General features: G+C 39.8%; 1 protein-coding gene across 2 annotated transcripts in view; it reads left to right on the top strand.

Annotated features, from left to right (window-relative positions):
- The first annotated feature begins 1,871 nt into the window (after positions 1 to 1,871).
- The window catches only part of SPINK8 (serine peptidase inhibitor Kazal type 8 (putative)), a 12,905-nt gene continuing 3,804 nt past the window's right edge, over positions 1,872 to 10,972 (top strand). Inside the window, exons 1-4 of one of the 2 annotated variants that reach the window (XM_027586809.1) lie at positions 1,872 to 1,953; positions 3,896 to 3,942; positions 4,728 to 4,849; positions 10,422 to 10,468. In XM_027586809.1, coding sequence (XP_027442610.1) covers positions 1,887 to 1,953; positions 3,896 to 3,942; positions 4,728 to 4,849; positions 10,422 to 10,468 — 283 coding nt within the window. In that variant the 5' untranslated portion in view covers positions 1,872 to 1,886. The remainder of the gene's footprint in view (positions 1,954 to 3,895; positions 3,943 to 4,727; positions 4,850 to 10,421; positions 10,469 to 10,972) is intronic. The other variant, XM_027586810.1, reaches the window with a different exon arrangement.

Genomic DNA, 10,972 nt, shown 5'->3' with positions numbered 1-10,972 from the left:
ACTAACTAAAAACAGTACTGAGAAAGTATACTGCACCTCCCAGAACTATGTGGCATGTCCTTATTTAAGGCCATTCATCCAGGACTGGGACCTACAGAATTTATGATACCCAATAACCTCTGAACTTTTCCTTTAAAGTTGGTGTGTGTCTGTATGTGTGTGTGTGTGTGTGTGTGTGTGTGTTTAAGATCTTATTTATTTGACAGAGAGAGAGGTAGCGAGAGCAGGAACACAAGCAGGGGGAGTGGGAAAGGGAGAAACAGGCTTCCCGCCAAGCAGGGAGCCGGATGTGGGGCTCAATCCCAGGACCCTGGGATCATGACCTGAGCCGAAGGCAGACACTTAACGAATGAGCCACCCAGGAGCCCCAAAAGTTGGTGTTTTGAGGGACTTTTGTTCCAAGTGGTAGAAAGAACTATCGTTTAGTGCTCATGGAAAGAGCACTCCATCCCAGGATTCAACTCTACTCAACAAGGCTGAACCTGGCAGATTCCATATAAGGTAACTTTCCACTTTAAGATTCTGTGAGTTAGTATTAGAAACCTTCTAAATTAAAGGTTTCAATAAACTGAATACAGAGTTTTGACTACTGATGAAATAAGTAACAGCATATGAGGCTGTGGCAATTTATAGTACGGTCTACACACCCAAAGCTGTCCTAGATACAACGATTGCTATACAGATAAAAATATAAGAATTCAGTATTTGGGTAGGACACATCTCTACATTGCTAGGTCCAGGTTTGGCAAGAACGACTAAATTCTGGAGTGGTAGTGGACAGTACATACCACCCTTAAAAAACTGAAATAGAAATTCACGAAATTTAAGCATGACAGAATTTGGAGTTGGAAGAAATAGGTATGAGTTGTGACCACATTCCTAACTTCAGGAATGTGCCTGGCTGGCTCAGTGAGTGGCGTGTGTGACTCTTGATGTCCAGGTTGTGGGTTTGAGCCTCCCATTGCGTGTAGAGTTCACTCAAAAATAATAAAAAAATCTTTAAAAACAAAGGTCACTCTCTTCTGCTGCCAGGCATCTCAGCCTTGAAAAGACATTTCCTCCCTCACCCAACCATTCCCATACACGTCGTAATTTCATTATCAACCAACTGGAAATAAAAAATATCTCGTCCAGCCTGTTTCTCACAGCAACTATGGGAGTCCCAGCAGGTAAAGTGGACATACTAATTTGCAAACTTTTGAGTAGGAAAAGGGTTATATTATTTATTATTTGTTTTTACTCAGGGAGGGTCTTGGGCAGAAATTACCTAGATATATAATTTGCCTGGAAAATGTATCAAAACCATATAAATAATGTCAACTGCCTTGTACTATAATATTTTCAATAATGCAAGTAAGCTGTTGGTAAATACTCTACGGTTTTCCCTTCAATACTGATATTGATTACTAAATATTAACACCAAAGTAATAATATGGAAGATTAAGAAAGGATTAAGAAATGTTGTTTTGTTCCTTCCTTTTATTGTCTGTTGATTTAACACGTGTCACTGAACTTCCTAGTGACTGCCCTTCTTACCTCAGAGATAAATACCAACTTTTAAACATTTAATCGCAAAGTTCTTGGTGCCTATTCTTTATCAAATGATCCCCTGCAGATAGTCTTTACTAGCTCTTTTTCTGGCATCTTCTAAAATTCCATTTTGAGATCATTTTCTTCTAATGTCCAATTGTTCTAGAGAAATAAATGAAGCCACTTAATTGCATCAGACAAAATTCATTCCAAATGGCCTGGGGAAAGAACATACTTGAAGGATTTAGACTTCATTTCCTGGTCAATGTGGGATCTCTGTGAGAATGCGTACTTCACATGGAACTTGCTCTCTCCTACCATCAAAGGCTGCGTATTTTCATAGCTCTTCTGCCACCATGAAGGAGGTTTTCTCGAATGCCACCCTTGTCCTGGCCATTTCTGTGTGGGCTGCCCTTGCAGTTGGTGAGTTATGTATCCTTGCTCTGCCCACGTTTCCCGGGGTATATCCAGTATTACAGGAAAAGCAGAGGCAGGAGTGGAAGTGCTGTTCAGTTTTGTTTAATACTAATTCCTTTATGTTACAGATGTAGAAACTGAAACCCAGAGGAAGAGAGGATTCCCTCAATGTCATTGGTATCAAAGCTGGGAGTCAAATCCAGACCTTCCAAACCCAGGACCACGAACTTTCCAAAATACCTGATTACTACCGAGGCATTCAAGCCTTAAAAACATTCATTTCCAGAATCTGTATATTTACATTTCTCAAACCCCAAAGGGAGTATCAGGCAGGACAGCAAAGCACAGACTGCCAGGAGGTGGTGGTGAGGGGCTATAGTTATATGGCGGAATGAGGAAGTATGGGGACTTACGGAATTTTCCCTTTTTTTGGTAATCTGAGGAACTGTGCGTGGCTGTAATTGGTCAGTTAGGGCCTATGGCTATTTCATGTGGATTGCTTCACGAGCCTGTTTGTGTTAACTTGGTTGTCGGTGGTCACCGTGGGCCCTCTTGCCTTCTTCAGATTTCTATTGCTGAAGCCTGTTGCCTAAAAGCAGCCTCTACACTCAACAGCTTCTGTTTCCATCTGGACTCTGAAATTCTCATTTACTTTCAATTTTTTACTTTCTATTGGTGCTTTCTCTCACTTAAAACATTTTTTTCACATCTTAAGAGGCTCTGTAACAAATTGAAAACTGTTCTTCCTGCCTCTAATATCTTATGGGGAAAACCCCTTTTCTTCTTCTACTGAAGAAAAAACTATTTCTTTCTACTCTAACACGTCTGACACCAAACGTGTGGGTTTTCCACACCAAGCAATCTTCCCATTTTCTGTGGATACCAACTGGGTATCCCACAATTTAATATAATTATGGCACTTCTATCTGGCATCCATCCAAACACCACAGTTAAGGACTCAGTCCCACAAGACTGCCCCTACTTGGGACAGCAGTCACAAGACTGGGCCTCCAGTACTTCTAACCAACGAGCTATAAGTCAGGAGTTCCCCTGACCCCCTCCTCAAGTTCAGTAATTTGCTAGAATGGCTCACAGAACTCAGGACAGTGCTTTACTTACTGTTACCAGTTTATTATAAAGGACACAACTCAGGAACAGCCAAATGGATGCAGAGGGCAAGGTATATGGGAAGGGGCAGAGAGCTTCTGTGCCCTCTCTGAGCATACCACCCTCCCAGCACCTCAGTGTGTTCAACCTGGAAGCTCTCCAAACCTTTTGGTTTAGGATTTTTATGGAGGTTCCATTATAACAGTGTCAACTGAGAAAAAGAGGCAAAACTGAAAAAGACCTCTATCTGAGGTCTCGGAATTGCCATTTGGCAAGCACAGTTTCCAGAGTAACCAGAAAAGTGTCCTGCTCACATGGGAAAGCAAGAGGGGTTTTATGAGAAAGAAAGAGGGTAACTACAGGATATAAAGAGGAGAAAAGAACTGAATTCAGTGCTAACCAGTTGAGCTGCTTTTGGTGACTACCTAGTCGATTATTTTATAGGTGCTATCAAACAAAACTCCTCCTGGAATGCATTAGTCAATGTTTCTGTCTTCATAAAGGTCATGTCAACAGTTTTATGGTCTGAGGACCTGTTCTGTTGGATTTTACAAGCAACTGTTTGTAATACAATGACCCCTTCCGGCCCAGTTCAAGAGTTCATTAGTTAGAAAGGAAAATAGAGCTTCAAAATGGAATCTCTCCTGTCTAAATATTTTATACAATTCCACAAAGGCACTCATGATTAAATCATGGGCCACTGACGATTAATTTAATCTCTACCTTCTGATGGGGTCTGTTGCTTCCCGTGTGCCAAGCAGGGTCTCCCTCACCCTAGCTTTTTTTCCCTAAGGTCAGAAGACAGAGCAGCAACTCTTCCGAATGTGTTTTTGTCTTCCAGATTTCCCTCTTCCTACAGGCACAGGGGCTCGCCTACAAGAGACAAAGGTGAGCTCTACTTCTTGGTTCCCAAGAATAATGGGGAGTAAGCCAGTTTCCTGGATAGTCCCCAGAGCTTTCTTCTGAGAGGTGGGGGCAGAGGGGACTTGTGTGGGAATAACACCACAGTAAAAGCTGGGTCATCAACTGTGTGTAGCACATTTCATATGTTCCTGAGCCCTCTTCCCATGCATTATTCCAATCAGTTCATACTCTCTTGTGGGATAGAAGCCAAGTATTTTGAACCATTAAATGGATGATGAAGTCATGGCTCAAGTTCAGGTCAGTCCTGTGCTGCAGTGGACATTCTTTCAGCCGAGATAGGCTAAAATGTACATCCTGCCTCCCCCACACTAAAGCCCCACAAATAGTCTCTCTGTCCCCTTCCTTCTACACCCTACCTCTGCTGTGATAAATTTGACATCACTGCTGTCTGAAGCACCACACACAAGTCACTCAGTAATGTTCATAAGAAAAGTCTAACCTTCAGGACATGTTCCTTTCTGTAATCTAACAATCACATTTTGTGGTTGGTAGGGCAGGGATTTTCATCCAGAGGAACTTACATCTTAGACTGGGGAGTTCACAGATTATATGTTACATTATAGTATATATTATATTATAGTCATATTGTTGGGTACGTTCCAGGGGTCAAACCCCAAAGCTGCTAAAGACTGTTCCCTGGATGCTTGGTCTAGCATTCCTTCTTCAAGCCCCCTATCCCACTACCAGTGACAATGGCCAGAGGTCCTGGAGGAAGGCATCTGAAGCAGTAATCTGTGTCTCATTTTCAGGCGGAGTGCACTGGGAATATAAATAAGTGCTGGATTTTCTCTTACATCAAGCCAAGTGAACCCATATGTGGCAGTGACCAGGTTACTTACAGTGGTGAATGCCATCTCTGCTCCCAAATCCTGTAAGTCTTTTTATTCTTTCTCCCAGTCAGGAGGCTAAAGGTAGCCAAGATAGGAGTAACCTCTTCAGAACGCTTCCTACTGGTTAGATCTTCTCTCCAGTGACTCCTCCATGATCTGTTCCTCCATTTCTTCCATCTTCCCTTATGCTCTCAGAAGTGATCCCATTCACACAATTACAGAAACAGAAACCCATTGAGTCTAGAGTGTTCTGTCTGGCCTGGACAAGTATCAAGTGGAAAGTTCTCAGCAGCAACAAGCCACAGCATTCAGATCATGTGACTGCAGATGAGGGTTACCCTCAAGCCCCTCAAGCCAAAGAACAAAAGCCTGATGAAGAAGAGGAAGAGGTGCCGGGTGAAGAATCTTCCCAGCTGTCGCTTTATTGATTCTTGAATCGGTATTATCCTCTCAAACAACTTTCTTTAGCTTCCAACTTTCTTTTAGCTTTCACACTTTAGCTTTCACGGCTTAGTCTTTGGGCCCACCATATGTTAGACATGAAGTGGCCAATGCTTTGGTCCAAGAGGAACAGCAAGGTACAGAGGTTTTCATCAAGGAGGCTGCCTTACAGAGTTTGGAGGAGGATTCCCTGACATCTGCTTTCTCCTTTAAGGAAAAAGCAACACCCTTGGATGACTAAATTTTAGAGATTAAGTCCAATATTTCAAGAGAGAGAAAAAGCAGACAGGATGTGTAGATAAAATTTTCTTTCTCTCCTTCCTCTTGTCTTCTCCTTAAAAGAAGAAATAATAATCCTGGTCACGGGGGCACCTGGGTGGCTCAGTCAGTTAAGCGACTGCCTTCGGCTCAGGTCATGATCCCAGGGTCCTGGGATTGAGCCCCACATCCGGCTCCCTGCTCGGCGGGAGGCCTGCTTCCCCCTCTCCCGCTCCCACTGCTTGTGTTCCTGCTCTCACTGTGTGTGTCTCTCTGTCAATTAAATAAATAAAATCTTTAAAAAAATAAAAAAATAAAATAAGATTTATTGTTTAAAATAATCCTGGTCACAGTAAGAGATGTCAAGCTGGGCAGGATTGGACTTTCCTGCATGCCTTGCTGCATAAATACCAAAATTTACAGAACCCATAAAAAACTTGTGAGGTGAACAACTTTAGTGTCAGCCTCCATCACCGGTACAGACAGCTGACAATCAGAATGTACAGTCTGGGGAATTTAGAACATCACAGACCCATAGAAGGCTAAAACCAGGAGATACTTGAGAGATAGATGACTTTCAAAGAACTCACACTGACTAGTATTTTCTGAAATATATTCTTAGTGGTTAATAGGGGAATGAAAGGATTTTAATGTATAATAATCTAGTTTGGACTGATACCACATTAATTACCAAAGTATTTTTAAAAACTTTGCTCCTGATAGCTCCATTCTATCCCCTCCTTTGTATATTATTATCATGCAAATTACACCTTCATACATGGATGCCCATCAATATAGATTTGTAATTATTGCTATTTTATTACATAAAATTTATGTAGTTGCCTTTTCAATCAGAGAGGAGAAAAAATTATAGACAAAACATACATTTATACTATCTTTTCTTTTTCCCTATATAGTTACCTTTACTGGTTCTGTTTCTTCATGTGGATTTGAGGTTCTGTCTAGTGTCTTTTCACTTCAGCCTGAAGGACTGTCTTTAGTATTTTGAAGCAACAAGTTCTCATTTGGGTTGTTTCCTCATTTTAGCTACTGTGAATAGTGCTGCTATGAACATTTATGTAAAGGTATGTACTTGAGCACCTGTTTTCAATGTTTGGGGTATAAACTTAGGAGTGGAATTTGCTGGGTCCTATAGTAATTATATGTGTAACTTACTGAGAAACCACCAAATGTTTCCCACAGGGACTGGACCATTTTAAATTCCTGCCAGCAACATTGAGGGTTCCAATTTCCTCACATTCTCCCCAACGTTTTTTAATATCCATCCTGTGGATGTGAAATGATATCTCATTATGGTTTTAATCTACATTTCCCTAATGACTAATGATGTTAGGCATCTTCATGTACTCGTTGGCCATCTGTATACCTTCTCTGGAGACATGTCTATTTGAGTCTTTTGCCCCATTTTTAAAAAAGATTTTATTTTATTTATTTGAGAGAGAGAGAGCGAGAAACAGCATGAGAGGGGAGAGGGTCAGAGGGAGAAGCAGGCTCCCCACTGAGCCAGGAGCCCGATGTGGGACTCGATCCCAGAACTCTGGGATCATGACCTGAGCTGAAGGCAGACGGTTAACGACTGAGCTACCCAGGTGCCCATTTTTTTTACTTCATTCTGTCTTTTTATTTTTGAACTGTAAGAGTTCTCTATATATTCTTAATACTAAATATTATTATTTGTAAATATATTCTCCCATTCTGTAGACTGTCTTCCACTTTCCTGATAATGTATTTTGATGCACAAAGTTTTGAATTTTGATCAAGTCCAATGTATATATATATATATATTTTTTTTTTTCCTGCTGCTTCTTCTGCTTTCAGTGTCATACCTAAGGAGCCTCTGTAAAATCCAAGGGCATGAAGACTTACCCCTATGTTTTCTTCTAAGAGTTTTATAGTCTTGGCTATTACATTTAGGTTGTAGGGATGCCTGGGTGGCTCAGTCAGTTAAGCATCTGCCTTCAACTCAGGTATGGTCCCAGGGTCCTGGGATCCAGTCCCACTGGCCTCCCTGCTCAGGGGGGAGCCTGCTTCTCCCTCACCTTCTGCTGTTCCCCCTGCTTGTGCTTTATCTCTCTCTCTGTCAAATAAATAAATAAAATCTTTTTTTTTAAGAATTTTTTTATTTATTCATTTGAGACAGTGAGATACAGAGAGAGAGAGAGCAGGAGCAGTGGGGAGAGGGAGAGGAAGAGGGAGAAGCAGACTCCCTGCTGAGCAGGGAGCCCGATGTGGGGCTTGATCCCAGGACCTGGAGATCATGACCTGAGCTGAAGGCAGACGCTTAACCATCTGTGCCACCCAGGCACCCCAATAAATAAAATCTTTAAAAAAAATTTAGGTTGTAGATCTATTTTTCAGTTAATTTTTGTTATGGTGTGAGACAGAGGTCCAGCTTCATTCTTTTGCATGTGATTATCTAGTTGTCCCAGCACCATTTGTTGAAAAGACTATTCCTTCTATCACTGAAAGGCCTTGGCACCCTTGTCAAAAATCAATTTGTCACAGATGTTTGAATTTATCCTGCACTCTCAATCTCATTCCATTGTTCTTTAGGTCTATCCTAATGCCAGTGCCACACAGTTTCTGTATCATGGTAGTAAGTTTTTGAAATTGGGATTTTGGGGTTCTCCAACTTTTCTTTTTTTCAATGGTTCTGGCCACGCAGGACCTCTTGCAACTCCATATGAATTTGAAAGTAAGCTTTTCCATTTCTACAAAAAAAAAAAATGCCATTGGTATTTGGATAGGGATTACATGGACTTTGTAGATTGCTTTCGGTAGTATGGACATTTCAACAACATTAAGTCTTCCAGTCCATGAGCATGGGAGAGTTTCCATTTATCAGGACTTCATTAATTTCTTTCAGAACTGTTTCTTAGTTTTCATTGTACAAGTCTTTCACCTCCTGAGCTACATTTATTCAGAAGTATTTTATTTTTTTGGATGCTATTGTAAATGGGATTGTTGTTGTTTCTTTGTTTTTTAAGTAGGCTCCATGCCCAGCATGGGACTTGAACTTACGACCTCAGGAGAGTTGCATGCTCTACCAACTGAGCCAACCAGACTCCCCCGTAAATGGAATTTTTTTTTTAATTTTTTTTTTAGAGATTTTATTTATTTCAGACAGAGAGCGAGAGCATGAGCGGGGGTGGGGGGTATAGGAGCAGAGGGAGAAGCAGACTCCCCACTGAACAGGGAGCCTGACGCAGGGCTCAATCCCAGGACACTGGGATAATGACTTGAGCCGAAGGCAGATGCTTAACCAACTTGAGCCAGCCAGGCGCCCCTGGAATTGTTTTATTAATTTTATTTTCAGCCTATTCATTGTTGCTATATAGAAACACAACTGATTTTCATGTGTTGATCTGTACCCTGAAACAGTGCTGAATTTATTAGCTTTAGTAGTTTTTATATGAATTCTTTGGGATTTTCTATATGTAGAATCATGTCATCTTCAAATAGAGATAGTTTTACTTCTTCCTTTCCAATTTGGATCTCTCCCCCTACCCCAGCTTTATTGAGGTAAAATTGACAAATGAAATTTTGGATGCCTTTAATTTCTTTTTCTTGCCCTGGTTAGAACTTTCAGCATAATGTTGAATATTGATGGTGAAAATGGGTATCTTTGTCTTGTTTCTGATCTTAGAAAGAAATCTTTCAGTCTTTCACCATTGAGTATGATATTGCTGTGGGTTTTTCGTAAGTGTTGTTTATCATGTCAAGGAAGGTCCCTTCTATTCCTTGTTTCTGAGTGTTTTTATTATGAAAAGGTGTTGAATTTTGTCAAATAAGGGATTTTTTTAATATAAATTGAGATGAACATGAGCTTTTTACCTCCTTCATTCTATTAATGTGATGCTATTGCATTGGTTGATATTTTTGGGTTGAACCACCCTGCATTCTTGGGATAAATCCTGGTCACAGTGTATAATTCTTTTAATATGCTGTTGGGTTCAGCTTGCTATAGTTTAGTTGCGAATTTTTACATCTATATTCATAAGGGATTTGGTCTATAGTTGTGTGTGTGTGTGTGTGTGTGTGTGTGTGTGTGTGTGTGTGTGGTGTGTGTGTGTGGTGGTGGTGGTGTGTGTGGTGTGTGTGTGTGTGGTGGTGTGTGTGTGTGGTGGTGGTGGTGGTGGTGGTGGTGGTGGTGGTGGTGGTGGTGTGTGTGGGTGTGTGTGTGTGATGTTTTTGTCTTTGCTATCATGGTAATTCTGGCTTCATAGAATGATTAGCACGTGTTTTTTCCTCCTCCATTACTTGAGTTTGAAAAGGATTGGTATTTGCTCTTAAATGTTTGGTAGTGTTCGCTAATGAAGAAGATACCTGGTCCTGAACTTTTCTTTATTAAGAGGTTTTTTATTACTGATTCAATCTCTTTACTTGATACAGGTCTGTTGAGATTTCCTATTTCTTCTTGAGTCAGAGTGTTTCAGTAATTTGTCCATATTTCTTCTAATTTGTGTTTTTCTAGGGATTTGTCCATTTCATCTAGATTATCTAACTGTTGACATAACAATTGTTCATAGTATTCCTTTATAATCATTTTTATTTCTGTAAGGTCAGTAGTAATGTCTTAGTCTTATCTTTCATCAAATTCATACTTTAATTTTATTGCATATTCTTTTTATGATACTCTGGATTTCTACTTAAATATTCAAGATTATTTTTAATTTTCTATATTTAAGGCTGAGTATGTTTCACATATCAAATATCTTTGACAAATAAAGATCTATAACAATAGGGATTTTTAAATATTTGCTACATAAGAATTCACTATAAGCAGTGTTTTTCCTTCTCAAACTTAGCTAAAGATTATCAAGTGAAATTTAGTCATAATTTATAATATGCCATAAAGCAAAAATAACCATTTCAAAATATAATTTCTTTCAGATACAAAGGGCTTAACATAACTAAACTGTACGATGGACCATGTGTAAGTAAAGTCACTCTCATTTTTCATTTTTAGGAGTAAACCAGATATACTGATATGTTGTAGAGAGCTTTAAATGTTTTGCTATAAAAAATTTCAAACATAAAACTAGATACAATATAATATCATATGCCTATCATACCAATCCAACAAAGTATAAAGTGTTTGCCACATTTCCTTCATTATTCTTTTTTTTTTTTTGTCTAAATATATTAACGCACGTCTTAGACATCAGGTCATTTTACTAAGAAGTGTGGACATTTCCTTACATGCCCACAATGCTGTAATCACACCTAATTAGTACCCTGTCATCTTCTAATATGTATTTCATGTTCAAATTTTCCGAGCCATCTCAAATATAATATCTTCTGGGGAAATAAAAGTATTTCCGCCTAATAATTCAGTAGTTAAGAACATCCAGTCCACCTTTCTGTTCCCTGCCATACCCAATTTCTGGGATATTTTTCTTAAAGATTTATTTGAGAGAGAGAGAGAGAGCATGCACGAGCAG

Source organism: Zalophus californianus, chromosome 1, assembly GCF_009762305.2.
Source record: "Zalophus californianus isolate mZalCal1 chromosome 1, mZalCal1.pri.v2, whole genome shotgun sequence".
Lineage (NCBI taxonomy): Eukaryota > Metazoa > Chordata > Mammalia > Carnivora > Otariidae > Zalophus > Zalophus californianus.
This window is presented reverse-complemented; position numbering and strand designations above follow the sequence as displayed.